The sequence below is a fragment of the Salmo trutta genome, chromosome 18 (genome assembly GCF_901001165.1).
Source record: "Salmo trutta chromosome 18, fSalTru1.1, whole genome shotgun sequence".
NCBI lineage: Eukaryota > Metazoa > Chordata > Actinopteri > Salmoniformes > Salmonidae > Salmo > Salmo trutta.
The window spans coordinates 27,955,161-27,982,027 of NC_042974.1; the positions used below are offsets into that span (position 1 = coordinate 27,955,161).

Here is a 26,867-nt window from a genome sequence, read left to right on the forward strand (position 1 = left end):
CTGGAATCAGATCAAATGCCCTGGATGGTGGTGACAACAAAGGATCCGCTTCGGGAAAGTCGTATTCCTGGTCGTAATGTTGGTAAGTTGATGTTGCTCTGATATCCAATAGTTCTTCCCGGCTGTATGTAATAACACTTAAGATTTTCTGGGCTAACAATGTAAGAAATAATACATAAAAACCAAATACTGCATAGTTTCCTAAGGACTAGAAGCGAGGCAACCCTCTCTGTCGGCGCCATCTTGCCAACATACTGCAGGTGAGAGAGGATCTGTGTATGTTGTATTTGTCTCTGTTCTATCTTTGTAAGTCAAACTGTTTTGATTTATCTACTTTTGTGTGGTATGTGTGAACATGTGGCAATAATTGTGTATTTCAGTGAAGTGTGGAGCGGTCGGTGGCTAGGTAAGCACTGGCTATTAGCAAAGTCAGATTTACTCACAAATAAACATTGATTAAGCCCAAGTTCACCATGTAAAACATAGCTTCAACAAGGCTATTAACCGAATTTGACAAACAATTTTCACCCAATGTTCACCTCTGATGGCAGCATATTTCATACCATCCAACAAAATGACACACTGTTCAACTCAGCTCAGCCACAGACCGATGTAGCATCCACAATTACAACTGATAGGTGACACTAAAAGAGCAATATATGGACACATTTCATCGGAATAATTCGCAACGCAAACTCCATGGCCTTTCACAATGGATTTACAATTCGGCACGCGCAAAAAAACACACCCGCACACACACACACACACAATAATATTATGTGAAATATTATTACACGCAAACATAAATAATAAATAAGGTTCTAACTACATTTCTGTATCGAAATGACAGAAAATGCAGTTCAAAACGTTAAAATAGTGTCTCATCAAAATTAAATTGTAGCTTGATAAATCAAATACATTCAAAGGGATGTTGTCTATTCCCATGATTTGATAGTAGCCTAACCCGCAAATTGCAAAGGAAAATGCATTTAGCCCTACCTTTACTTGTAAATTAAGTCCATTCGCCTGGTGAACCTCTCGGTCACAGTGTTTAAAAAGTCACAGCAGAACCCCATGTCCATTATTTTATTCTGCATGCACGCAATAAGACCACGCATCCCCAAGGTCTCCTTTGGTTCCATTATCACACTGATACAAAAAGTATTTCCCATTCCTTACATCCACAAAGCAAAAGTAAATGTCCAAGATGTGTAAAAGTCCGGGAAAAAATATGAATTGGTAATGACGTTTCAGACAAGTGGACAGTCCAGTACTCACTGTTTGCCTGCACAATAGCTAGCAGTGAGGGAGATGGTGGTTGCCTGCCCCTTTGTTATAATAAATATTCTTAGAATTGTACTATCCACCTCCTGTGTCTGCATAAAAACCACCATCATTGATGAAACATATGTGTCTAAACTCAACCTCCCTGCTAGCCCTAACCTAAACATAGATAGCCTGTACATCAATAGGGCTACACCTGTGTGCCTTAGTATAGGGATAATACCCATGATCCCCACCACATTCTTTGGGCCATGTTTTAGTGTTTGATCAGGTGCCAACAACGAGTCTATGGTAAAGTAGCAAGGTCATGTAAATTGTTGAAAGGTTTTAAAAACAATTATACTAAATGCAACGTTTGCACAATGGATGAAGACACTCCAAACATTTAGAATTTTATAATCCATCCGATATTGACTAAATTATAGCACATAAAACATTGCACTGGAACAGACAATAATGAATGAATTTCAGGGATTTTGGTGGGAATTCAGGTATTACATTTATTGTCAAGTTTCACTTTTTTTCGTAGAATGCAATCAAATATACATTTTCTTATTGTATGAAGTATTTTCTTATATTTTGTGTTAAAATAAAGAATTACGTGTGCCTCATTTGCATAAACACACTGGGTGTGTTTGCATATATGAATACATTAACATAGAGGGGGGACGCACTCACCTGCTCTGTCTAGACTGCCTCATTAATTACTGTTGTCATGTTCTGTTGCATAATTCAACAAGTGTGTCAATAGCAGGATACCCTCGGATTAAAAATAAACACGCTTGGCTCTAGATTACAACTATCTAAACTTAATTTACAATGTTTGCGAGATCAGTCATAATATCACTCACAGGAGGCTGCTAAGGAGAGGACAGCTCATAATAATGGCTGGAATGGAGCAAATGGAATGGATACCATTCCACTAATTCTGCTCTAGCCGTTACTACAAGCCTGTTCTCCTCAATTACGGTGCCACCAACCTCCTGTAATATCACTATTTCATTTTCGGAATTTGCTTTCATTTTAGCCCATTTAATTTGTAAAAATGTGAACTGTGTTAAATGATTACTTTTTTCAATTCCACAAAAAATGAACACCCATCAAATAAAGTTATCTTTCTTCTCTAAAGCAATCAATCCAGCGAGATTTAAGTGGATTTTGCACACCTCAAACACTATATAATACACTGTATATACAAAAGTATGTGGACACCCCTTCAAATTAGTGGATTTGGCTATTTCAGCCACACCCGTTGCTGACAGGTGTATAAAATCGAGCAAACAGCCATGCAATCTCCATAGACAAGCATTGGCTGTAGAATGGCCTTACTGAAGAGCTCAGTGACTTTCAACGTGACAACTTCATAGGATGCCACCTTCCCAACAAGTCAGTTTGTCAAATTTCTGCCCTGCTAAAGCTGCCCCGGTCAACTGTAAGTGCTGTTATTGTGAAGTGGAAACGTCTAAGATCAACAAAGGCTCAGCCGCGAAGTGGTAGGTCACACAAACTCACAGAACGGGACTGCCGAGTGCTGAAGCGCATTGTGCGTACAAATCGTCTGTCCTCGGTTGCAACACTCACTATGGAGTTCCAAACTGCCTCTGGATGCAATGTCAGCACAAGCAGAGTCAGCACAATAACTGTTCGTCGGGAGCTTCATGAAATGGGTTTCCATTGGCAGAGCAGCCGCACACAAGCCTAACATGCTGACCAGATCGCACGCGTGGGTGCGCAAGTTGATTTTGTCCACCCACACCCAGGGGCGAAAATCTGATATCAACTTTGGAGGGGACAATTACATTACAATTTCTCAAGAGCTCCTAACTACCGGTACCCAAAACTACACAACTAATCACAACAGCAATACCATTGCCTTTAACAAATCTTAGTTCAGTCACCAGTTTAAGTTGAGAGTGGGGGTATCCATGGCATTTTCCAATTATGTTCCTATTTTACAAGTCAAAAAATTGAGAACCTTTCATAATGTTGCCAAACAAAGACTCAACAAACTTACCTGAGACTCCCTGTCTCTGCCAGTCTGTCCCTGCATATCTGTCCCCAACAATGCTGTCTGTGTGCCATCTGTTGCCTGCTCTGCCTAATGACATCATTGTGAAACATTTCCATTAGAATTTCATTTCTTTCTTATGAACATTTTATCAACTAGTCTTTGAGGGGTTCTTACTTTGCGTTTTGGTGTACTGAAAAATACTCTGATGTCCGTCTTTTATTTTTCTACCATTTTTCTACCTGGCTGGCTGGCTGCTGGCTACACACACACACAGTGTGTAGGTTATTTACAGTAGGAGATGGGCTTCTATCATCTTATCTTTTATCATTCTATTTGGGCTTCGATCTAAAAGGTAGCTAGCAAATGTGAAACGGATTAAAATGACAGGAGTTGACAGCTGTATGAGTTCACCATTTACACAACATATGCTGCAACCTTTTGTAATTTTAATAGTTTGTTTCATATTGGCTGGCTTCCAACAATAGCTGAATTTGCAAAGCTAGTGAGCACCAATTCCGTTTCAGTGGTGTTTGCTATAATCTTTGCTACCCGGGTTAAATAAAGGTGAAATAAAATAAATAAATAAAAGTTCCCTTGCGACAATTTAGCTTTTGCAACGAGACCATTAAATATATTTAAGACAATGGTAGAAGAGAGTGTAGTTCTGTTCAGTTTGGACTTCAGTTTATCGCTAACCTTATTGCAGGGACTTTGAAGCACTAACTTACATCATCTGCATGCTGATCTTGGAATAAATTGACGATAGCAAAGATTCCATCTTTGACGAGGCCACATAAATGGAATAGGTACTAGCTAACTTAATAGTTAATATTTGCGCGCTAGCTCTGCATATTCAGCTAGTGTGTGTGCGCGATTGACTGGATTAACCTCACGTCAGTTACGTTCAATGAGTGCCTTTCAGACAGTAGATACGACCCCTCTGTTACCTTGCCAACTAAGGAACTGGCAGTGGATCAAAACATTATGAGGCAAAGGGTGGGGGGGTCGCAATCTTTTGAAACTTAAAAACGCGCTATTAAGTGTCTATAATCAGCACAATTGCTTTCATTGTGTATTATTAATATTATTTAAATTACATAGTTATGTTTCAGTGATATATTGGGGGGGACAAATCATATTTTTCCAAGGATGGGGGGGTCGTGTGTCCCCCGTCCCCCCCGGGATTTCCGCCCCTGCCCACACCAGACCTGATCAGGACACGCAGGTTGAAATATCAAAATTAACTCTGAACTAATTATTTTAATTTGGGGACAGGTCGAAAAGCATTAAACATTTATGGCAATTTAGCTAGCTAGCTTACTGTTGCTAGCTCATTTGTCCTGGGATATAAACATTGGGTTGTTATTTTACCTGAAATGCACAAGGTCCTCTACTCCGACAATTAATCCACAGATAAAACTGTCAACTGAGTTTGTTTCTAGTAATCTCTCCTCCTTCAGGCTTCTTCTTCTTCTTTGGACTTTATATGGCGGTTGGCAACTTTAAGGTGCATTACTACAACCAATTGGACTGGTGTGTGGACCACAGTTTATGTTTCAATCACCCAAGTGGGTACGTATACGCCCCCTAAAAACCAATGAGGAGAAGCAGGACTTGCACCGCGTCGAGCGTCACAAATTGAACCAAGTTCTATTTTAGCGTCTGGCTACGCAGACGCTCGCGAGCAGTGTGGGTGCAATGGTTGAATAACATGTATGTGTACATTTATTTTGCAACGCTCGCGCACGAGACGTGTCCGGTCTGGTCAGCATGTAAGATCACCATGCGGAATGCCAAGCGTCAGCTGGGGTGTTGTAAAGCTCTCCGCCATTGGACTCTGGAGCAGTGGAAACGAGTTATCTGGAGTGATGAATCACACTTCACCATCTGGCAGTCTGACTGGCAAATCTGGGTTTGGACGAAGCCAGGAGAACGCTAACTACCTCAATGCATAGTGCCAACTGTAATGTTTGGTGGAGGAATAATGGTCTGGAGCTGTTTTTCATGGTTCGGGCTTCTTTGTTCCAGTGAAGGGAAATCTTAACGCTACAGCACACAATGACTTTCTAGACAATTCTGTGCTTCCAACTTTGTGGCAACAGTTTGGGAAGGTCCTTTCCTGTTTCAGAATAACAATGCCCCCATGCACAAGGTGTGGTCCATACAGAAATGGTTTGTTGAAATCGGTGTGGAAGAACTTGATTGGCCTGCACAGAGGCCTGACCTCAACTCCATCGAACACCTTTGGGATGAATTGTAACACTGACTGCCATCCAGGCCTAATCACCCAACAATCGTGGGACCTCACTAATGCTCTTGTGGCTGAATGAAAGCAAGTCCCCACAGCAATGTTCCAACAGTGGAAAGCCTTCCCAGATGAATGGAGGCTGTTATAGCAGCAAAGGGGTGACCAATTCCATATTAATGCCCATGATTTAGGAATGAGATGTTTGACGAGCAGGTGTCCACATACTTTTGGTCATGTAGAGTATATGGTTGAAAAAGAATGGGCATGTACAGTAGGTTACTAGGTAAAGAGATAGCAGCCTAATATCCATTATTTTCTTATAATAGTTTACCTACTATGTTCTTTTTGACACAGGTTAGCCTAGTAGTAGTAAGCCCTGGGTGCTATATGGTCGGTCTGTTAGATAGGCTAATATAGATTTCAAGTCCGTATTCAGTGCAAATTGCACTGTAAACACTGCTTCGAGGAGGCGTAAATAGCACGCGCTCTGTGAGAGAAGAGCCGTTGATGCTCGCGCTAGGAGGGTGCGCGTGCGTGAGCGGCGCGCATGGCGTGCTCTTCGTGGAGCGAGGGTGTATCAGAGGAGCTGTCCGTTTCAGAACGGTTTAGCTATGAATGGAAATCAGCTTTTCAACCAAGGTTACTACGTCAACCTACACATTGCAGAAAAAAGGGTTGACCAGCAGCGAATGTAAACACGGCTGCTCGGCGGCTATATCAGGATTCTGCTGCATCTTATATAATTAGCATTCATGTAATGGCAGGGGTAAGTGACTATCTTCATGAACCGTGACAAGCTTGCAGTGAGGTTTGTTATTGTAGGCTAGCAATGCGACTCTTCATTAATTAATGAAAATATCTCTCCAGGAATTGTTCCAGCTATAATAGCCTATTGTTTTCTTTTTTTAAAGATAGCTCTTGTGTTGAAGCCTATCATTTCCATCTTCTATGCTCCAGTTCACCCAACAACATCACTTTACAGTTCTGTCGCAGAACAGTGACCATAGGGCAGATGCTAGTTGTTTGGGACAGATTGTAAGGTGCAGAGCTCACTTGTAAACTATTGATATTACAGTATTCACATTGCAGACCTAGAGTATCTTCAAATCTGACATAGCCTAACTCCATTCCAAACTTTTTTCAGTGGCCTGTTTATTTTATTTTGCTCAAGCCATAGGCAATGCAGATTTATGTGTGGTAATCAAACACCTGTTCCCTACTGAAGTATTATTTCCCATTCAACAAGACTGAACATAGCCATCTTTCTGTGTGTCAGATCTGTCCAACAGACATTCATGTACATTTATTCTGCCATGTAAAACTGTTGCCCCTAACTGCGACCTGGTATCACTGCTGTCCACAAACCACAAGATTATTTGAATATCTTATTTAGTACATATCCAATCCCTGTCTGACAAGCCTTTTTAAAGTTCAGAGGCAGTAGGCCTAGTCCATTTCCTCCAGCCTATCGGATGACAGTGTATCATCCGATGACTTGCCTAGTTAAATAAATTAAAACATAAACAAATTCTACAAACTGCACTTCACTGACTTCAGTCCCCTGGCCCAGGTGCTACTCAGTCAGCAAGGCTGTTGCACAATACTTCTGGGTCTCTCTCTCTCTCTTACAAACACACTTTCTTCTCTCTCACTCTCACTCTGTCCTTCCTTGTACTGTACATTTCACCTCGTCAATTTCACCCTCTTTCTCCTCTGATGCTCTGTCTCCAGTGACCACTTTTCATTCATGGACATCATCCCCCCCACTGTGTGGCCATAATGTTTTATGCAGATGCTGCCTGGTGATAAGGGCAGTGTGCATGCCTGACAGACAGACAGACAGACAGACAGACAGACAGACAGACAGACAGACAGACACAGGAGCCTATGACATCGTTTTGATGCTGAGGCCATGATATTTCAGCAGTCCTTAAAAAATGCCCCCACTCCCCCCCTCTTAGAAATTCCCCTTTCCCCATGTCCCCACCCACTGGCCACACACTGGTTGAGTCAATGGTGTTTTAAACATAATTTGTCAATGTGGAATCAACCAGTACTGTTTTTGAGATTAGGGTCAAACTTAAATACATTGACTTAACCTGATTTAACAGGTTGTTACATCAATCTAATTTCAACATAATCATCAGAACTATGTGTATGTTGAAATTGCATTGAACTTTTTTTTTCATCCTATGGGTTTTGTACTGAGTGTATAAAAACATTAGGAAGAACTGCTCTTTCTATGACATACTGACTAGGTGAATCCAGGTGAAAGCTACATTATGATCCCTTATTGATGTCACCTGTTAAATTTATTTCAATCAGTGTAGATGAAGGGGAGAAGACCGGTTAAAGAAAGATTTTTAAGCATTGAGACAATTGAGACATGGATTGTCTGTGTGTCATTCAGAGGGTGAATGGGCAAGACAAAAAATGTAAATGCCTTTGACCGGGGTAGTTGGTGCCAGGCGCACCGGTTTGAGTGTGTCAAAAATTGCAACACTGCTGGGTATTTCACACTCAACAGTTTCCCGTGTGTATCAAGAGTGGTCCCCCACCCAAAGGACATCCAGCCAACCTGACGATTTGAGGCTGTTCTGATGGCAAAAGGGGGTCCATCTCAATATTACGAAGGTGCTCCTAATGTTTTGGACACTCAGTGATTGGGTGGTTGAAATTATGTTGAATTTTAGATTTGATTAGATATATTTTATTTGACCTTGTTTCAATGTTGATAGTAAAAGGGTATGTTTGAATCAGCATCATTGTTTCAACATCATGCTATCAACCCAGCCTAGGCAGCCAATAGTGGCTGCTAGATCTGCGCTGTCTTCTAGGCTTGATGTGCATTCCCGGTAATACACTCGTGTCCCCTGTGGACCGGCTTTCACATAAAGCATCCTTCATTCAGTCTGCAAAGTTTTTCTGGCAACTTAGGATGTTGCACACCCTTGGCTGAACGCGGTGTGCAACATCCTAATTTGTCAAAAAATCCCCAGATGGTGGTGGGAAATTGTGTTTTATTAAGACGGTACACATATTTTTGCCTTTGCAACCTGAATGGATGATGCTTTATGTACAAGCCGGTCCACAGGTCCATTCAGGTTGCGAGTGTATTACCATGAATGCATATCAATCCTAGACGATAGTGCTGATTTAGCAGCTGCCATCGGCTGCCTAGGCTACCATCAACCTAAATAAAATGTGAAGCCACAGCCCAATGATTTGTGCCTGAACAGGGACTCCTACTGGACTATGAGGAGTAATGCACTTCAGGTAGAACTCTTTTATATGAAGGATGGTTGGTTGATTTCAAATGTAATCAACAACTTATTAATATGTTGGATTCACGTCTCTATATCTTTTACCTTTGGATATTGTATTTTATATATGTTATTCACATTATACAGTGTATTTTCTATCCAAGCAGAATATACGTCTTCAAACGTTAATGTTTGGTTGCGTTCAAAATTCATTTTCCAGTTGGTCTATAAGTTAATGATTGATATTTTGGATTCACGTCTTTTTTTTCTTTTTTTTAACAATGCTGGTTGAAATGAGATGAAAACAGTACTGGTTGATGACTTTTTCAAATTTTCCACATTGATTCCACGTCACAATATGTTGACAAATTACGTGAAAACAACATTGATTCAAACCGTGTGTCCAGTGGGTGGAGCCATGGAGGGAAGGACATTTCTAAGAGGGGGAGTGGGGGGCATTCTTTGAATACCTTCAGTCTGCCACCTCCAGGTGACAATATAATTCTGATTCCTCCAGTGAATATTATACAGTACTTCAACGTTGATTCAACCAGTGTGTGCCCAGTAGGCAGGCTCCCCACTGCAGCCTGGCTTGGCACTGCATCTCCTCAGAGAATAGATTGCTCCAATAACAGAGGTAGTGCATTGCGCCATTCTCCAGCCCAGATTGATCTGACTGTGTAAGGCACTTGGTTAAGCATATGAGCCATCGATCTGTCTGCCAGAGCATAAAGTGGGATTTCTGGGCCATAAAACATTCTGATGCACTATAGCTGGACTGAAGACAATGCAGGGCCATTCTGTGGTTAATGTTTTCATTCACATGCTGTGATGTTTTTCTTAGAATCTGAGCTATGGATGGGGATGTTAAACTGTCCCCAGATGAAACGGCTCACTTTGCATGGTCAGTGGATGTGACTAATTCCGTGTAGGGTGATAATGTGGGAAAGTCGACCTGAGCATCAACAGGTTAGTCATTTCCAAATGATACCACGTTCATAATTATCCTTAAGGTCTATATCAGCCCTCTCCAACCCTGTTCTGGAGAGCTACCGTTCCTGTAGGTTTTCACTCCAACCCTAATCTAGCACACCTGATTCTAATAATTAGCTGGTTGATCAACTGTATCAGGTTAGTTACAACTGGGGTTGGACTGAAAACTGACAGGAGGGTAGCTCTACGGGAACAGGGTTGGAGAACCCTGGTCTATATGCTGAAGTTCAGGCTTTATTTGAAAAGTTTAAGTAGGAAATTGCATGAATTTTGACCATTACAGACAGTGTGTCCAAGTCTGAAAAAAAGCTTTTCAATCAGCCGTTTCATGACTTTTTAAAAGGTGTCACAGAGCTTGTTTTTCCATTCACAGCTATCCCCAAGTATTAGTTATGAAGATGAGACGTTAATGAAGCAATACAGACCAAATTCAAGGGAGGTAACTGGGACAGACATCCATAACGTCAATGTGACATCCATAACGTTTTTTAGGAAAAGTTTTTTGTAAAACATGCACCTTAAATCGGATCATCAACTTTTTCTGTAAAGCGATGGTTTTGTATGGTCTATAATTACATTCTCTCTTTTCATTATCAGTATCCTTTTCCAGCATTATGATATCCGTAATCCATAACGGTTGTGGATGTGATGGGTATTGATGCATGTTGTGCATACACCACATTGTTTGTGCTTGTTCTGAGATGTATTCTTCAGATGGTTACTGAAGCAAATGTTGATATGATGTGAAAATGATGTGTTCTAGCTAATATTCTCTTGGAAAACATGTTGAAATGCATTTCTCATATAGGACAGTGCTATTCTTTAGATAGAAAGATGAGAACAGGCGTAGTATTTTTCAAATGAACCCCCCCCCCCCAAAAAAAATACTGAATAAATCCAGTGTCCAGAAAAGTATAATTGCAATATACATTTACATTTTAGTAATTTAGCAGACGCTGTTATCCAAAGTGACTTACAGGTAGTGCATTCATCTTAAAATCGCTTGGTGAGACAACCACATATCTCAGTCATAGTAAATACATTTTTCCTCAAAGTAGCTAGTAGCTAGCAAAGGCAGTGCTAGTAAGGGGATAAAAGTGAAATGCGAGTTTTAGTTCACACTTTGGTTGGCGAGGGGGCTGCTGTCTATCTCTTATATTTGATATACAGTACCAATCAAGGGTTCAAAACTATGAAATAACACATATGGAATCATGTAGTAACCAAAAAAGTGTTAAACAAATCAAAATGTATTTTATATTCTTCAAAGTAGCCACCCTTTGCCTTGATGGCAGCTTTGCACACTCTTGGCATTCTCTCAACCAGCTTCATGAGTAGTCATCTGGAATGCATTTCAATTAACAGATGTGACTTGTTAATTTGTGGAATTTCTTTCGTTCTTAATGCATTTGAGCCAATCAGTTGTGTTGTGACAAGGTAGTGGGTGTATACAGATGATAGCCCTATTTGGTAAAAGACCAAGTCCATATTATGGCAAGAACAGCTCAAATATGCAAAGAGAAATTACAGTGCATCATTACTTTAAGACATGAAGGTCAGTCAATTCGGAAAACTTCAAGAACTTGAAACGGAAACTGGCTGTCATGAGGACCGCCACAGGAAACAAAGACCCAGAGTTACCTCTGCTGCAGAAGATCATTTCATTAGAGTTAAATGCACCTCAGATTGTAGTCCAAATAAATGCTTCACAGATTTCAAGTAACAGACACATCTCAACAGCAACTATTCAGAGGAGACTGCGTGAGTCAGGCCTTCATTGTCGAATTTCTGCAAAGAAACCACTATTAAAGGACACCAATAAGAAGAGACTTGCCTGGGCCAAGAAACACGAGTGATGGACATTAGACCAGTGGAAATCTGTCCTTTGGTCTTATGAGTCCAAATTTGAGATTTTTGGTTCCAACCGCCGTGTCTTTGTGAGACGCAGAGTAGGTGAACGAATGATCTCTGCATGTGTGGTTCCCACCGTGAAGCATGGAGGAGGAGGTGTGATGGTGTGGGGGTGCTTTGCTGGTGACGCTGTCTGTGATTTATTTAGAATTCAAGGCACACTTAACCAGCATGGGTACCACAGCATTCTGCAGCGATATGCCCTCCCATCTGGTTTGGAGATGGCGCTTCATCAGATGACCTGGCCTCCACAATCACCCGACCTCAACCCAATTGAGAGGGTTTGGGATGAGTTGGACCACAGAGTGAAGGAAAATCGTGTGCAAAGCTGTCAAGGCAAATGGTGGTTACTTTGAAGAATCTAAAATATAGTTTTATTTGTTAAACATGTTTTTGGATACTACATGATTCCATGTGTATTATTTCATAGTTTTGATGTCTTCACTATTATTCTACAATGTAGAAAATAGTAAAAATAAAGAAAAACCCTTTAATGAGTAGTTGTGTCCAAACTTTTGACTGGTACTGTATATATTAGGGTGTGGTGTCTGGCCTTGTATCCTATTCAGACTACCTGTAATTATGCAATCCTAATGTACTATGCCTTTTGCTGACATTTTAAAAACATTCCAAATGACAGATCTATTTATATTAGATTTTGACCAAGACATCTTTAAAATGTTAATGTCTATTTCAGACTCTGTTAACGTCCATAACGGAGGGTGTGATATCCTGTAACGGCTGTCTGAAGAGAGAGTAGACCAAGGTGCAGCGGAGTTAGTGTTCATCTTGAAATTTAATTTGAACAAAGAGAACACTACAAAAATGAACAAACCACAACAGCAAAACAGTCCTGTTAGGAAACACTCTAAACAGAAACAATCCCCCACAAAACCCAAAGGAAAAACAGGCTCCTTATGTGTGACTCCCAATCAGCAACAACGAACTACAGCTGTGCCTGATTGGGAGCCACACACACACGGCCCAAAACAAAGAAATACAAAAACATAGAAAAATGAACATAGAACACCCACCTAATGTAACACCCTGGCCTAACCAAAATAAAGAACAAAAACCCCTCTATGGCCAGGGCGTTACATATCCATAACGGTTGTTTTTTTTTATCGAAAGTAATTATTGAAATGACAATCTTTTCAAAATAATAGATTTTGTGTTAAGCCAAACCTTTCCTTCGAAATGCCTAGTCATGTTTTGACCTAAGACTTACGAACTCAGACTTACAATAATACATTCAGTCTCCCCAAAAAGCTTGTCCATTTCATGTAATATCCATAACGCACCTTATTTTCATTATTTCTCCAACAAGCCAATATTTAGAAGTCTGCTTTTTGGGGTTATACACTCCCTCGAAGGGGTACTATAGACACACTCATCAAACATTTCACTTGAACATTTTTTGTCAATTCTGTGAGACATTAAAGTTTTGGGGGATTTCTGCATGCAGATGTAATGTCCATAACGCTGGAATCGCCCTTAACAATTGACTGTTGCTGATAAGCATCTTGGTGAGTAAGGGGTTGATTGTTCCGTACTGTACATGGAATTGATCTGCTTATATGCTCAGCTGCTGATGGGTCAAAAGATTAGGATATAGCTACATACAATTGACTTCAGGGTCAGTCTTGTGACATGAAATTGAATCGGTCTCACGTGAATCTGTCTCAGCTGTTTTATAGGCTCCATTGTTTTGAAATTGGACATTGCGTTTGGGTCTGAGGAGACTCTGAATCCCACTTGGTGTCAGCCAAGTTTTTTTAATGTATTTTTTATTTCACCTTTATTTAACCAGGTAGGCTAGTTGAGAACAAGTTCTCATTTGCAACTGTGACCTGGCCAAGATAAAGCAAAGCAATTCGACACATACAACAACACAGAGTAACACATGGAATAAACAAAACATACAGTCAACAATACAGTAGAACAAAATAAAACAAAAAGTCTATATACAGTGGATGAATCCAGTCACACATTCCCTTCAGCGAAGCCACAGCACCATTTACAGCTTCACAAAGACTTATTAAGTCTCTAAAGATCACCATTAGTAAAGCTTGTTTTCCCAGTCTGGAGTTTGGATTTTGCGTTGACGGGTTAAGCTGTCTGTCTGGAAAGACCAATCCAGAGAGGTCTGCGTCTGCATTTCCTTTCCCCTCGTTCTTGTCCGAAAGGATCGGACACCAGCCAGGAGAAGATTGACTGGGGAAGTTGTGGAAATTCACTTCTGATCGCAGCCAAGCCACAGAAAATAGAGAGTGAGGCGGGGTGGCAGGCTGGGAGGGGTAGGACTGGCACAATACAGTGGGGTGCCATTTGTTAAGCTGTCACTTCCATGTGGCAGTGAGAGAATAATAACTTACATGGTCTCTGCTCTGCTGTTGATCTGTCATCAAACGTGATTGACAGAATGTATTACATACAATTCCCAAGTCCAGAACCTCCTGGTGAGATAGAGTAGAGACCATGCTACAGCCAGCCAGTCAGTGTTGATACCTAGAGAGAGTGCTAGTAGGGTTATCAGAGGGATAGAAAAGCACTGACTGTCCGAGGGTGAGCTTGTGAACCTGACGCCCCGGATTTGTCTATCTTTGTAGTTCCTCAGAGGATCACAACTTTTACCCCGGACTCTACGACTCAAATTAGCCCTGTCTCTTTATCCTGGCATGCCAGTCCTGTCTGACCTTGTTAGCTCCACAGGAACTATAAGCTGCACTGTCTTCGACCATCTGTTAGTGCTAAACAAACTACTTTACACCACTAGCCATTGGGCTGGTAAGACGGCACTGGATCAAGGGATCTGATTGGTCGAGACCTCTTCCTGGAGGGAGGGACAAAGCACCATGAGTGGCAGGAGGTGGAAGACAGTGCTCCATTGGAATTAGGGAGTCTAGAGGAGGAGGAGGAGGAAGAGGAGGAGGAAGAGGAGGGAGGAGCACACACTGAGTAGTGTGGGAGGCGTAAATCCAGTATGGATGAGCTGGCAAAGTGGACAGCCACTGTGAGTTTAGAGGTGGTGAAGAGGAGAAAGGGAGACGAGAGGGAGGAAGGAGTCAGTCCCAGCCTTTGTTACTGCCACTCAGGGGATGCTGTTAGCAAGATGGGGAGGAGTCTGAGGTAAGAGAGATTGGTGTTATAGTGGGACTCTGTGTGCAGTGTATGTGTGCCTGTGGATTGAACAAATCAAGTCAAATCAAACTATTCATCACATGCTTCGTAAACAACCGGTGTAGACTGACAGTTGCTTACTGTTAGTCTACACCTGTTTGTTTACGAAGCATTTGACAAATAACATTTTATTAGATTTGAACAGCAATGGTGGAGGTGGGGAATCCTATTAGGTAGAGTACAGAAAAAGTCTGCCTAACTGCCCTGCTTATCAGGGTGTGTGAGAAAGAAGGAAGAGAAGGGTGGGGGACACATGTTGATCCTTGAGTGTGCTATTATGAGGTTGTACTCTACCCAGTGTTTCTTTTTCAACAACCAGTTCAACATGTGGCTTTGTGATGTTATTAATATGAATGTCTATTGGTCTCTTTGTTTTAAAAATACTTGAGACTAGAATTGACAGATGTGTTTTTTTAAATTGTCTACTTAGTTGCTAGTCTGTGAAAAACCAAAACAACCAGACATGATTTTTGAGGCGTTATGATTTAGGAGCAAGTGTTGTTTTTTTTATTAATAAAATCTCCCTCAAATTCTCCTCCACCTGGTCATCAGGGGAGATTGATGTCTGTGATAATCGGGGTTTGAATTTGATGAAACTAAATGGATCTGACATTTTTTTTAAATAATAGTTCTGTCTCATGGTTGTAATAGTCTCCTGGGTCAGGGCGAAATCCAGATAGATAACTTTTGAAAAACTGGGCTCTGGATTTATTCCACTTCATGCGGGCCCAATTAACTTAACTATTTATACAGTGGCCTAGAGTGGCCTTTCCTTCATTTGTTCACGTCTGACTCCTGCCAGACTACTTTGTATTCAATGACGTAAGCACGGGTCCTGTCCCCTGTCTCAAGAACAGGTAGTTAACCTTGTTGTGTAATTCGATACACTAAATCTATAGTTTGCTTATTTCTGTATCTACGTAGTATTAATTTTTACATGCATAAGGACAACTAAACATCTTGGGGCAAGCCAACCAGAAGGTATTTACTGAACTCTTTTTTTGTTAACCCCCCCCTTTTTGGTGCTTTTGTAAAACTGTCACCCAGCATTCTATTACACAAGTAGGTGTCCATTTCAGGTCGTTGTCAGTTACCTTGGTATTCACAGATAGTGTTACAACTTGTCTTGTGACCTGACTCTTCATCGCCCCTCTATGTGTTCTGTCGTTAACACAAAACCTTACTAATCTTGATTGACCAGTGTGTAGGGATAGCTGAGGTGATTACTGTATGTGTTGTTGTCTCAAACAGCAATGCTGTACAGTGGGTATCATAAGTATTCACACCCTTGGATTTCACATTTTGTTGCCTTAGAAAGTGGGATTGAAATAAATTGAGGGCGCTGTGAACGTTATTTAAGATACTCATGAAAGAGGCAAGGTTTCTGATGTTTTCGAAAGATGGGCAGGGACTCTGCTGTCCTGACTTTAGGGGGAAGCTTGTTCCACCGTTGGGGTACCAGGACAGAGAAGAACTTTGACTGGGCTGAGTGGGAGCTGCCGAGAAACAAGAGGTGGTGGAATGGAGTGCTCGGCTGTAAGGGTTTGAGCATAGCCTGAAGGTAAGGAGGGGCAGTTCCCCTTGCTGCTCCGTAGGTCTTGAAGATGATGCAAGCTTTGACTGGAAGCCAGTGGAGTGTGCGGAGAAGTGGGATGACATGGATTAACTTAGGAAGGTTGAAAACCAGGCGGGCTGTGGTATTCTGGATAAGTTGCAGGGGTTTGATGGCACAAGCAGGGAGCCCAGCCAACAGAGTTGCAGTAGTCTAGACAGGAGATGACAAGAGCTTGGATTAGGACCTGCGCCTCTTCCTGTGTGAGGAAAGGTCGTACTCTATGAATGTTGTAAAGCATGAACCTGCATGAGTGAGTCATTACTTTGATGTTTGCGGAGAACGACAGGGTGTTGTCCAGGGTCAAGCCAAGGTCCTTTTCACTCTGGGAGGGGAACACAGTGGTGTTGTCAACTGTGATGGAGAGGTCTTGGAGCGGGCAAGCCTTCCACGGGAGGAAGAGCAGCTCAGTTTTGTCGAGGTTGAGTTTGAAGTGGTGGACCGACATCCAAGCTGAGATGTCTGCCAGGCATGCAGAGATCCGTGTTGCCACCTGGGTGTCAGAAGGGGGGGGGGGGGGGGGGACAAGAGTAGTTGAGTGTCAACCGCATAGCAATGATAAGAGAAACAATGTGACGATATGACAGAGATGAATGACTTTGTGAAAAGAGGAGAGGGCTGAGAACCAAGCCCTGTGGGACACCTGTAGTGAGAGCACGTGGTGCAGACACAGATCCTCTCCACAACACCTGGTAGGAGCAATATGCCAGGTAGGATGCAATCCAGGAGTGTGCCAAGCCTGAGATGCCCAACCCTGAGAGAAGAGTGAGAGAGAGAAAGAAAAAAGAAGGAAAGTCACCGCATGCTCAAGTGTTTTGGAAAGAATGGATACCGGTCTGTAGTTTTTTACGCCGAAGGGGTCGAGTGTTGGTTTCTTGAGGAGGGGAACCACTTTGTCCATTTTGAAGTCAGAGGGAAAGCAGGCAGTGGTCAGGGATGAGGGAAGTGAGGAATGTGAGAAGGTCTGGAGGAGGGGATGTGTTCAAGTGGGCAGGTTGTTGGGCGGCCAGACATCCCTAGTCACAGGGTAGTTCTGTTTCAGTGGAGACTCAGTAGGCTGAGTGAATGAGGAGCGGATGTCGTCAACCTTTTTAACAAAAAAATAAAAGTGCTTGACAAAGTCACCCGCAGGGAGGGAGAGGAGGATTAAGGAGGGACGAGAAAGTGGAGGCGTTTCCCAGGGTTGGAGGCAGAAGCTTGACATTTTGAGTGATAGAAAGCGGATTTTGTTCGTACTTATACATTTTGTATATAGAGTAAATAATTGTAAAAAATTATACAAAAATACATGTAAAAATAATTAAAGCGGCTTTAGCAGCTAATACAGAGGAAGAGAAGGTAGAGAGGATGGAGCGAAAGGATGATAGGTCCTCCGGAAGTTTATTTTTCCTCCATTTCTACTCAGCTGCCCGCAGCCCTGTTCTGTTAGCATGCAGTGAGACACTCAGTCACGGAGCAGGAGGGGAAGGTTGGGCCAGCTGGAAGGAAAGGGAACTGTGATAGTCAAAGAATGTAGAAAGGGAGAAGAGTAGGGTCAAATAGGCAGAGTCAGGAGACTGGAGGGAGAAGGACTTAGCAGAAAGAAGAGAGGATAGGATTGAGTGAGTAGGGTTGGAGGAAACAAAGTAGTGATCAGAGAGATGGGGGGGTTGCAACTACACTTAAAAAGATATTAAGTGTCTGATGTGTTATTGTTACCATCTACTAAACAATTCCCTTCTTTATGATGCTTTCAAAAAGCTCCCAGGTATGTTTTGTTGAATCTGCTTGACTGAGGGGCCTTACAGATGTACAGTATGGGTGAAAGATGAAGGGGTAGCCATTCAGTAATGTCAACCCATATTATTTTACATGTAACTTATATGTAACTTATATGTGGTTTGTTAAGCACAATTGTACTCCAGAACTAATTTAGGCTTGCCTAAACAAAGAGAAATACTTAGGCCACGACTATATTTTTGTTGATCATTTTTTGGGGATTAATCTGTAGAATTTTCTATTCACTTTGACATTATACAGTATTTTGTGCAGATCAATCTATTTCAATCCCACTTTGTAATGCAACAAAATGTGAAAAACTCCAAGGGGTAAATACTTATGGTATATACTGTAGTTTAGTATTTGGCACTGTGGGGGGCCCTACCTGCTTTTCTGAAATGCAGCCCTTTCTGTGTTGTTGTTCAGAGAGTGAAACAGGTTTATTCTTCCTGTCCTCAGGTTAGTGTATGACCCCTGCCAAGTTTGGTTGCATGTTCAGGATTCTCCACAGGACTTTTCACTCTGACTTTATGGAGTATTTTGTGTGGCTCAATCACCAAAAAAATACATTTAAGTCTCTTTCAATCCCACTCTAACGTGTTCAAAATGTGACAAATATCCAAGGGTGGGTGAATACTTTATTATACCTACTGTACAGGGCTAAAAATGAAACTGCACAGGGAGGCTCAGGCCAAAAGATGAGGGTAAATGGTGCTGGGGAATATGATTAGCAAGATGGTCACGTAGCCTAACTGCAGTCAATTCAACAGGTTCGTAATCACAAAGGCCATGCATTTGTCACAGACATCTTCTCAGAACGCCCCTATCAGAGTACGTGTTTGTATGAGTGTGTGCGTCAAGGTGGATCTCTCTGTGTAATTTACAATCTGCTGTCACCTTGACATTTCATTACATTTTCTACAGTGTGAGACCAGAGGCTGCTGTGTTGAATCACTAATAAATATTTTTCCCTTCTCTTTATAAAGGTTGTTGGACACAGTACAGGCCAAGGGTAGGTTAGATGATATACTTGTTTACAACTACTGGACAGGATCCCTCCCTTCCCTTTGCATTAGTGTGTCTCTGCAGTGACTGTGCAGCTATGGGTGTGTGAGGCGTGTATGTGTGACTGCCCTCGACCATGCCTGGCACTTTCTCAGGAGAGTCATGACACAACCCTGCTTTTTCCTGGGATTTCGGATAGTCATGATCAGCCCCTGCATCCAGCGTGTGTGTGTGTGTGTGTGTGTGTGTGTGTGTGTGTGTGTGTGTGTGTGTGTGTGTGTGTGTGTGTGTGTGTGTGTGTGTGTGTGTGTGTGTGTGTGTGTGTGTGTGTTATTTACGGTCTGGGATGATTTATCTTTAGTGATCAAATTTCCAGACAAATAATATTTTCTAACTATTCATTACTTTGCCTTAATTACCATTATCTGGCCTTGGTAACTACCTGCTACACTATAATTACTGGTGTCTCTGAGTGTCTGTACGTGATGTGTGAGGATCAGACTGACAACATTGCATCCGGTAAAAGCTAATATTAGAGCAAGGTGCTGGCAGTGGCAGTGGTTGGGGCTTTCCTCCTCCTACTTATGATTTGTGTGGTAATGACTGTCCTGCCGTGACTAAGGTAAACAACGTGGAGACAACATAGAGAGAACAAGTTCCATGTTACCATATCTAATAGCTGTTTTGGTCTCTCTTTTAAGGATATGGAAATGTTGTTTAGGTCGGCATTTGAACAGTTAGCCAGGGATTAGTGAGATGTAAATGGTTGTGTGGGGGAAAAAAACGTGATGTACTGTACAGTCGTGGCCAAAAGTTTTGAGAATGACACAAATATTAATTTTCACGAAGTTTGCTGCTTCAGTGTCTTTAGATATTTTTGTCAGATGTTACTATGGAATACTGAAGTATAATTACAAGCATTTCATAAGTGTCAAAGGCTTTTATTGACAATTACATGAAGTGGATGCAAAGAGTCAATATTTGCGGTGTTGGTCCTTCTTTTTCAAGACCTCTGCAATCCGCCCTGGCATGCTGTCAATTAACTTCTGGGCCACATCCTGACTGATGGCAGCCCATTCTTGCATAATCAATGCTTGGAGTTTGTCAGAATTTGTGGGTTTTTGTTTGTCCACTCGCCTCTTGAGGATTGACCACAAGTTCTCAATGGGATTAAGGTCTGGGGAGTTTCCTGGCCATGGACCCAAAATATTAATGTTTTGTTCCCAGAGCCACTTAGTTATCACTTTTGCCTTATGGCAAGGTGCTCCATCATGCTGGAAAAGGCATTGTTCGTCACCAAACTGTTCCTGGATGGTTGGGAGAAGTTGCTCTCGGAGGATGTGTTGGTACCATTCTTTATTCATGGCTGTGTTCTTAGGCTAAATTGTGAGTGAGCCCACTCCCTTGGCTGAGAAGCAACCCCACACATGAATGGTCTCAGGATGCTTTACTGTTGGCATGACACAGGACTGATGGTAGCGCTCACCTTGTCTTCTCCGAACAAGCTTTTTTCCGGATGCCCCAAACAATCAGAAAGGGGATTCATCAGAGAAAATGACTTTACCCCAGTCCTCAGCAGTCCAATCCCTGTACCTTTTACAGAATATCAGTCTGTCCCTGATGTTTTTCCTGGAGAGAAGTGGCCTCTTTGCTGCCCTTCTTGACACCAGGCCATCCTCCAAAACTCTTCGCCTCACTGTGCGTGCAGATGCACTCACACCTGCCTGCTGCCATTCCTGAGCAAGCTCTGTACTGGTGGTGCCCCGATCCCGCAGCTGAAACAACTTTAGGAGACGGTCCTAGTGCTTGCTGGGCTTTCTTTGGTGCCCTGAAGCCTTCTTCACAACAATTGAACCTCTCTCCTTGAAGTTCTTGATGATCCGATAAATGGTTGGTTTAGGTGCAATCTTACTGGCAGCAATATCCTTGCCTGTGAAGCCCTTTTTGTGCAAAGCAATGATGACGGCACATGTTTCCTTGCAGGTAACCATGGTTGACAGAGGAAGAACAATGATTCCAAGCACCACCCTCCTTTTGAAGCTTCCAGTCTGTTATTCGAACTCAATCAGCATGACAGAGTGATCTCCAGCCTTGTCCTCGTCAACACTCACATGATGTCAGCTGGTCCTTTTGTGGCAGGGCTGAAATGCAGTGGAAATGTTTTTTTGGGGGATTCAGTTCATTTGCATGGCAAAGAGGGACTTTGCAATGAATTGCAATTCATCTGATCACTCTTCATAACATTCTGGAGTATATGCAAATTGCCATCATACAAACTGAGGCAGCAGACTTTGTGAAAATTAATATTTGTGTCATTCTCAAAACTTTTAGCCACGACTGTATGTGTTAAGTGTTGACAGGGCTGTGGTTGATGAGTTTTTAATCGATTAGTCAGTTACAGGACGTGAGTACTCTATGCATGCACTTTCTCCAGCATTGCTCTGTGCACAATTGTGCTCCACTGGTTGGTAACGATACAGCAGGACCTGACCCGGCTAACCATGATAGTAGGTTCAGAGGTAACAACCTTGAGCCTCACCCAAAATGACTGGGAGTAGCTGTTTTTGATGTCTGTGTTGCCTACAGTCACCTACCCAAGGGGTCAGGGGAAAGCACCTAGACCATGGAGTCATGCGGTGATTCTGGTAGACAATGGCATGACCAAATCACCTCCCAGGTTATGCAAATGAGCGGATCAGAGGTTTTTTATATAACATGACACACATTTGGCTCCTCCGAGACAAATTTAGGTGAACACACACAAACAAAAAATACACACCACACACACACACATTCAACCATGGATTCTGAGTACAGTAAGAGTCCCTGATATCCTTCTGTGTCTGTTTGTTTGTTTTATTGTCTTTCTTCTAAATGGTCCTAATATATTATTGACTCTTTTCTTTCTCTTTGGCAGACTGAAAAGAAGCTGAGCATTGCAGCATGGCGAAGAGGCCTGCCAATCATCCTCCAGCTTACTAACCCTCACCAAATGGACCCATTTTGTTTCATTTGGGGTTAGGAGGTTTAGGATAAGAGCACTAGTACTATCAAAGACCAAAAAAATACAAAAACTAGATCAAAGGCTCCACTGAGGCCAGTGTGGGGACCATGTCTACGTCAGGCAAGATCCTGCACCTGTATGTGGAGGTGAGGTCTGTCCCGGGGGAGGAAGGTAAGAAGCTGGGAGCTGGTGTGGAGGGGATGCACCCACTAGTGCTCCAAGGGCCTGACATCCTACCTCTGTCCCAGCACACCCCCAGCCACTCTACCTCCACCTCTACCTGTACCTGCACTTGCCCCTCCACCTCCACCCCCAGCCCAGCCTCCATGTCCCCAGGGGTGTTGCATAAAGATGGCAGTCCCAGCCTCACCTCCAAGTCCTCCTCCAGACAATCTGTCAGTTTCCAGCTGGACCTACCAGACAACTCCGGACCACCCACACACCACGGGCAGAGTCTGCCTTACGAGGGGATTGGTCATCTGCTCTCCACTCTCCAGCCTGCACCCAATGGGCCGCAGCATGGCAGTCTGGTGCTCGCCCGCTCCTCAGACATTGAGCACTACCACAGGAGGGTGCCCCTATCCCCTGCCTCCTCTGGGAGAATAACGTCCCCCTCGACTCCAACCAGTGGGCGCAGGTCCTACGATGGCTCTGGTGTGGGGGATGAGGGCAAGTGCTCTGTGGTCAGCTTTAGCTACATAGAGAAAGCCAGCATTAAGTCTGTGGACAGCCCCCACAGTGCTGTGTGCCAAAGTGTACTTGAGAACCCTTTCTGTAGTGCCGTGGAGGAGGGGTATATGCCTGCCCACCTTAGGAAGAGGCTCAGTGACCCTGTGTGGTCGGACAGCTCCGGTAACTCCAGCCCCAAACTGTCCTGTCCCACCTCGGGCAGGTCTCCCAGGAGCTCCCCCTGCCTCCGCAGGGCCACTCTGGACACTGTAGCCAGAGAGGCCACCTACAGGGCCATGGAGGAATTTGGCTCCCCGGAACTGAGGCGCAGACTGGCGGCCTACAGCCCAGACAGAAGCCCCAGCCTGCCTCGGTACTACCAGCAGCAGCCCCGCTGCCAGTCCTGGGGTGGGTCCCCGGTCCTGCCTAGGGGTGCCAAAACGCTGCCAGTCAATGCACACCTCATAGACTCGGATAGGAACCATGGTTTGAATGGCCTCCCCAGAAGCCCAGCTTCTCACCAGCTCTCTGTTCAAGCCAGGCAGTCCTACTACAACTACACCATGTCCCCTTCCAGTGTTAGCTGCCACCATGGTGTCCAGAACCACAGGCTGTGGCAAGGGGACGAGAGTCCCAGGCTGTCCTCAAAATGTGGGGACCACAGCCATAGGTTGTCCTGCAAGTTAGGGGACGAGAGTCCCAGGTTGTCCTGCAAGTTTGGGGACGAGAGCCCAAGGTTGTCTTCCAAGTTTCGCCCACCATTACCTACAGGCAGGCCTACTGCAATTCAGCATGAAATACCAGCAAGCATGATTACCAGCACCCCAACCTCTTGCGACCAGAGGGCTAGCAGCCGCACTCCTAGCGATAGCCCCTGCTTACCAAACAAGGTCAACTCCAAACAGTCAGGTCAGTCAAATGACAGCAAGCTGGGAGAGGGAATGAACCAGACGAGTGACAGAAGAAGTATCTCCCCGGCCACTAGCCCTCACATGGCCCGTAAGCTGGCGGAGGACGCTACCAAGCTGTCCACTATCTTCATGGACAGGAGGACTCCCTCCCAGGCTAACTCCACCAGGTCAGAGAGCCCCAAGTCTGGCTACATCTCCAGGGAGTCTCAATCCTACGCCACCCTCCACGGCCAGGGTTCTCCAGCACAGCCCCACCCTGAAGCTAACACCCACACACACTTACAGGACCATAGGTGGACAGACAAGGAGTCTCTTAGAGCTGGACCCCACTCCAGAGAGTCTAGACCAGGTCAAAGACAGGGGCAAGCCTCCCCCCTCCTACTGCAGAAAGGAATCTCCTCCCCTACTATGCCAGCTACGCTGCACCTGGTGGTAGCGTCCCACACTCCTATCATAGACCCTCAGCTGCAGAGAGCTGAGCTGCTGATGAAAGACAGCCCCACCCTGCACCGCCACCAGCCCCCGCAGTACATGGGAGACCGGGGTTCCCCCAGCCTGGAGAGGAGACCGTATGACACCCGCTTTGACAGAGGAGGTCCGAGGGACAACCCGGAGAGCAGCAGGCGCCTGATTATAGGACTTGACATGGAGCCGCCAGAGAGCTGGAGCTCCAGGATGCAGCAGTGGAGGGAGAATGGGTCCGTTGCGGACAGGGAGGACTCCAATAGTGAGAGTCCGACTGCTGATGGTGATGAAGTCTATGTGGTGACCAAGGAGGAGCTGCAGCAGAGGAGGGATGGAGCAGCTGTGTTGGGGTATAAACATGGGGTAATCAGGGAGCAGAGGGGGGAGACCCAGGACCATAGTGGGGCACTGGGGTCTTCCCAAAGCTCCAGTGGAGTGACAGGCAGTCTGGGGGAGAGCACTCAGCCAGAGAGGGACTGTCTCTCTCCAGAGACATCCAGCCAGTCCAGCCAGAAGAGCAATGACACTGAAGAGACAGCTTCTGGGATGCAGGTGTGTGTGTGTGTTTGTGAGCGACTGTTTACATGTGTACATTATACCTTATGTATCACCTACTCAATCATTCTCATTGTCTGTTGTGTTGTAGTCGGAAAGCGGTTCCTCTGTGCTGGGCCCATCCTTGCACTCCCAGAAGATTGCCCGTGCCAAATGGGAGTTCCTGTTTGGACAGCCCATAGAGGACAGCCATGATTCTAAAGGTGGGTGGTCCTGAAAGAGCTCTAATGCTGAGTTCATAGCCAAGTGGGAAGGTGGTATTTACCATATAAACTCAGCAAAAAAAGAAACGTCCTCACTGTCATCTGCGTTTATTTTCAGCAAATTTAACATGTGTAAATATTTGTATGAACATAAGATTCAACAACTGAGAAAAACTGAACAAGATCCACAGACCTGTGACTAACAGAAATTAAATAATTTGTCCCTGAACAAAGGGGAGGGGGTCAAAATCAAAAAGTAACAGTCAGTATGTGGTGTGGCCACCAGCTGCATTAAGTACTGCAGTGCATCTCCTCCTCATGGACTGCACCAGATTTGCCAGTTCTTGCTGTGAGATGTTACCCCACTCTTCCACCAAGGCACCTGCAAGTTCCCGGACATTTCGGGGGGAAATGGCCCTAGCCCTCACCCTCCGATCCAACAGGTCCCAGACGTGCTCAATGGGATTGAGATCTGGGCTCTTCGCTGGCCATTGCAGAACACTGACATTCCTGTCTTACAGGAAATCACGCACAGAACGAGCAGTATGGCTGGTGGCATTGTCATGCTGGAGGGTCATGTCAGGATGAGCCTGCAGGAAGGGTACCACATGAGGGAGGAGGATGTCTTCCCTGTAACGCACAACGTTGAGATTGCCTGCAATGACAACAAGCTCAGTCCGATGATGCTGTGACATACCACCCCAGACCATGACGGACCCTCCACCTCCAAATTGATCCCGCTCCAGAGTACAGGCCTCGGTGTAACGCACATTCCTTCGACGATAAACGCAAATCCGACCATCACCCCTGGTGAGACAAAACCGCGACTCGGGTTTGTGACCATAGGCGACGTTGTTGCCGGTGATGTCTGGTGAGGACCTGCCTTACAACAGGCCTACAAGCTCTCAGTCCAGCCTCTCTCAGCCTATTGCGGACAGTCAAAGCACTGATGGAGGGATTATGCGTTCCTGGTGTAACTCAGGCAGTTGTTGTTGCCATCCTGTACCTGTCCCGCAGGTGTGATGTTCGGATGTACCAATCCTGTGCAGGTGTTGTTACATGTGGTCTGCCACTGCAAGGACGATCAGCTGTCCGTCCTGTCTCCCTGTAGTGCTGTCTTAGGCGTCTCACAGTACGGACATTGCAATTTATTGCCCTGGCCACATCTGCAGTCCTCATGCCTCCTTGCCGCATGCCTAAGGCATATTCATGCAGATGAGCAGGGACCCTGGGCATCTTTCTTTTGGTGTTTTTCAGAGTCAGTAGAAAGGCCTCTTTAGTGTCCTCAGTTTTCATAACTGTGACCTTAATTGCCTACCGTCTGTAAGCTGTTAGTGTCTTAACGACCGTTCCATAGGTGCATGTTCATTAATTGTCTATGGTTCATTGAACAAACATGGGAAACAGTGTTTAAACCCTTTACAGTGAAGATCTGTGAAGTTATTTGGATTTTTATGAATTATCTTTGACAGACAGGGTCCTGAAAAAGGGACGTTTCTTTTTTTGCTGAGTTTACAACTGGGAAAAATGTACTTGAACATCCCTCCAACTGGTTATTACTAGTGGGAAACAAAGGACATCCAGCCAACTTGACACAACAATGGGAAGCATTGGAGTCAACATGGGCCAGCATCCATGTGGAACGCTTTCAACAACTTGTAGTCCATGCCCTGACAAATTGAGACTATTCTGAGGGAAAAAGGGGTGCAACTCAATAGTCGGAAGGTGTTCCTAATGTTTTGTGCACTCAGTGTACATGAAAGCTGTTCTTTTAGTTTATGGTTGACGCAACATG

General features: G+C 44.1%; 1 protein-coding gene across 1 annotated transcript in view; it reads left to right on the forward strand.

Annotated features, from left to right (window-relative positions):
• The first annotated feature begins 6,082 nt into the window (after positions 1-6,082).
• Positions 6,083-26,867, forward strand: part of LOC115153121 (PH and SEC7 domain-containing protein 1) — a 60,154-nt gene continuing 39,369 nt past the window's right edge. The window contains exons 1-3 of the mRNA XM_029698188.1: positions 6,083-6,309; positions 22,183-24,866; positions 24,961-25,072. Coding sequence (XP_029554048.1) covers positions 22,377-24,866; positions 24,961-25,072 — 2,602 coding nt within the window. The 5' untranslated portion in view covers positions 6,083-6,309; positions 22,183-22,376. The remainder of the gene's footprint in view (positions 6,310-22,182; positions 24,867-24,960; positions 25,073-26,867) is intronic.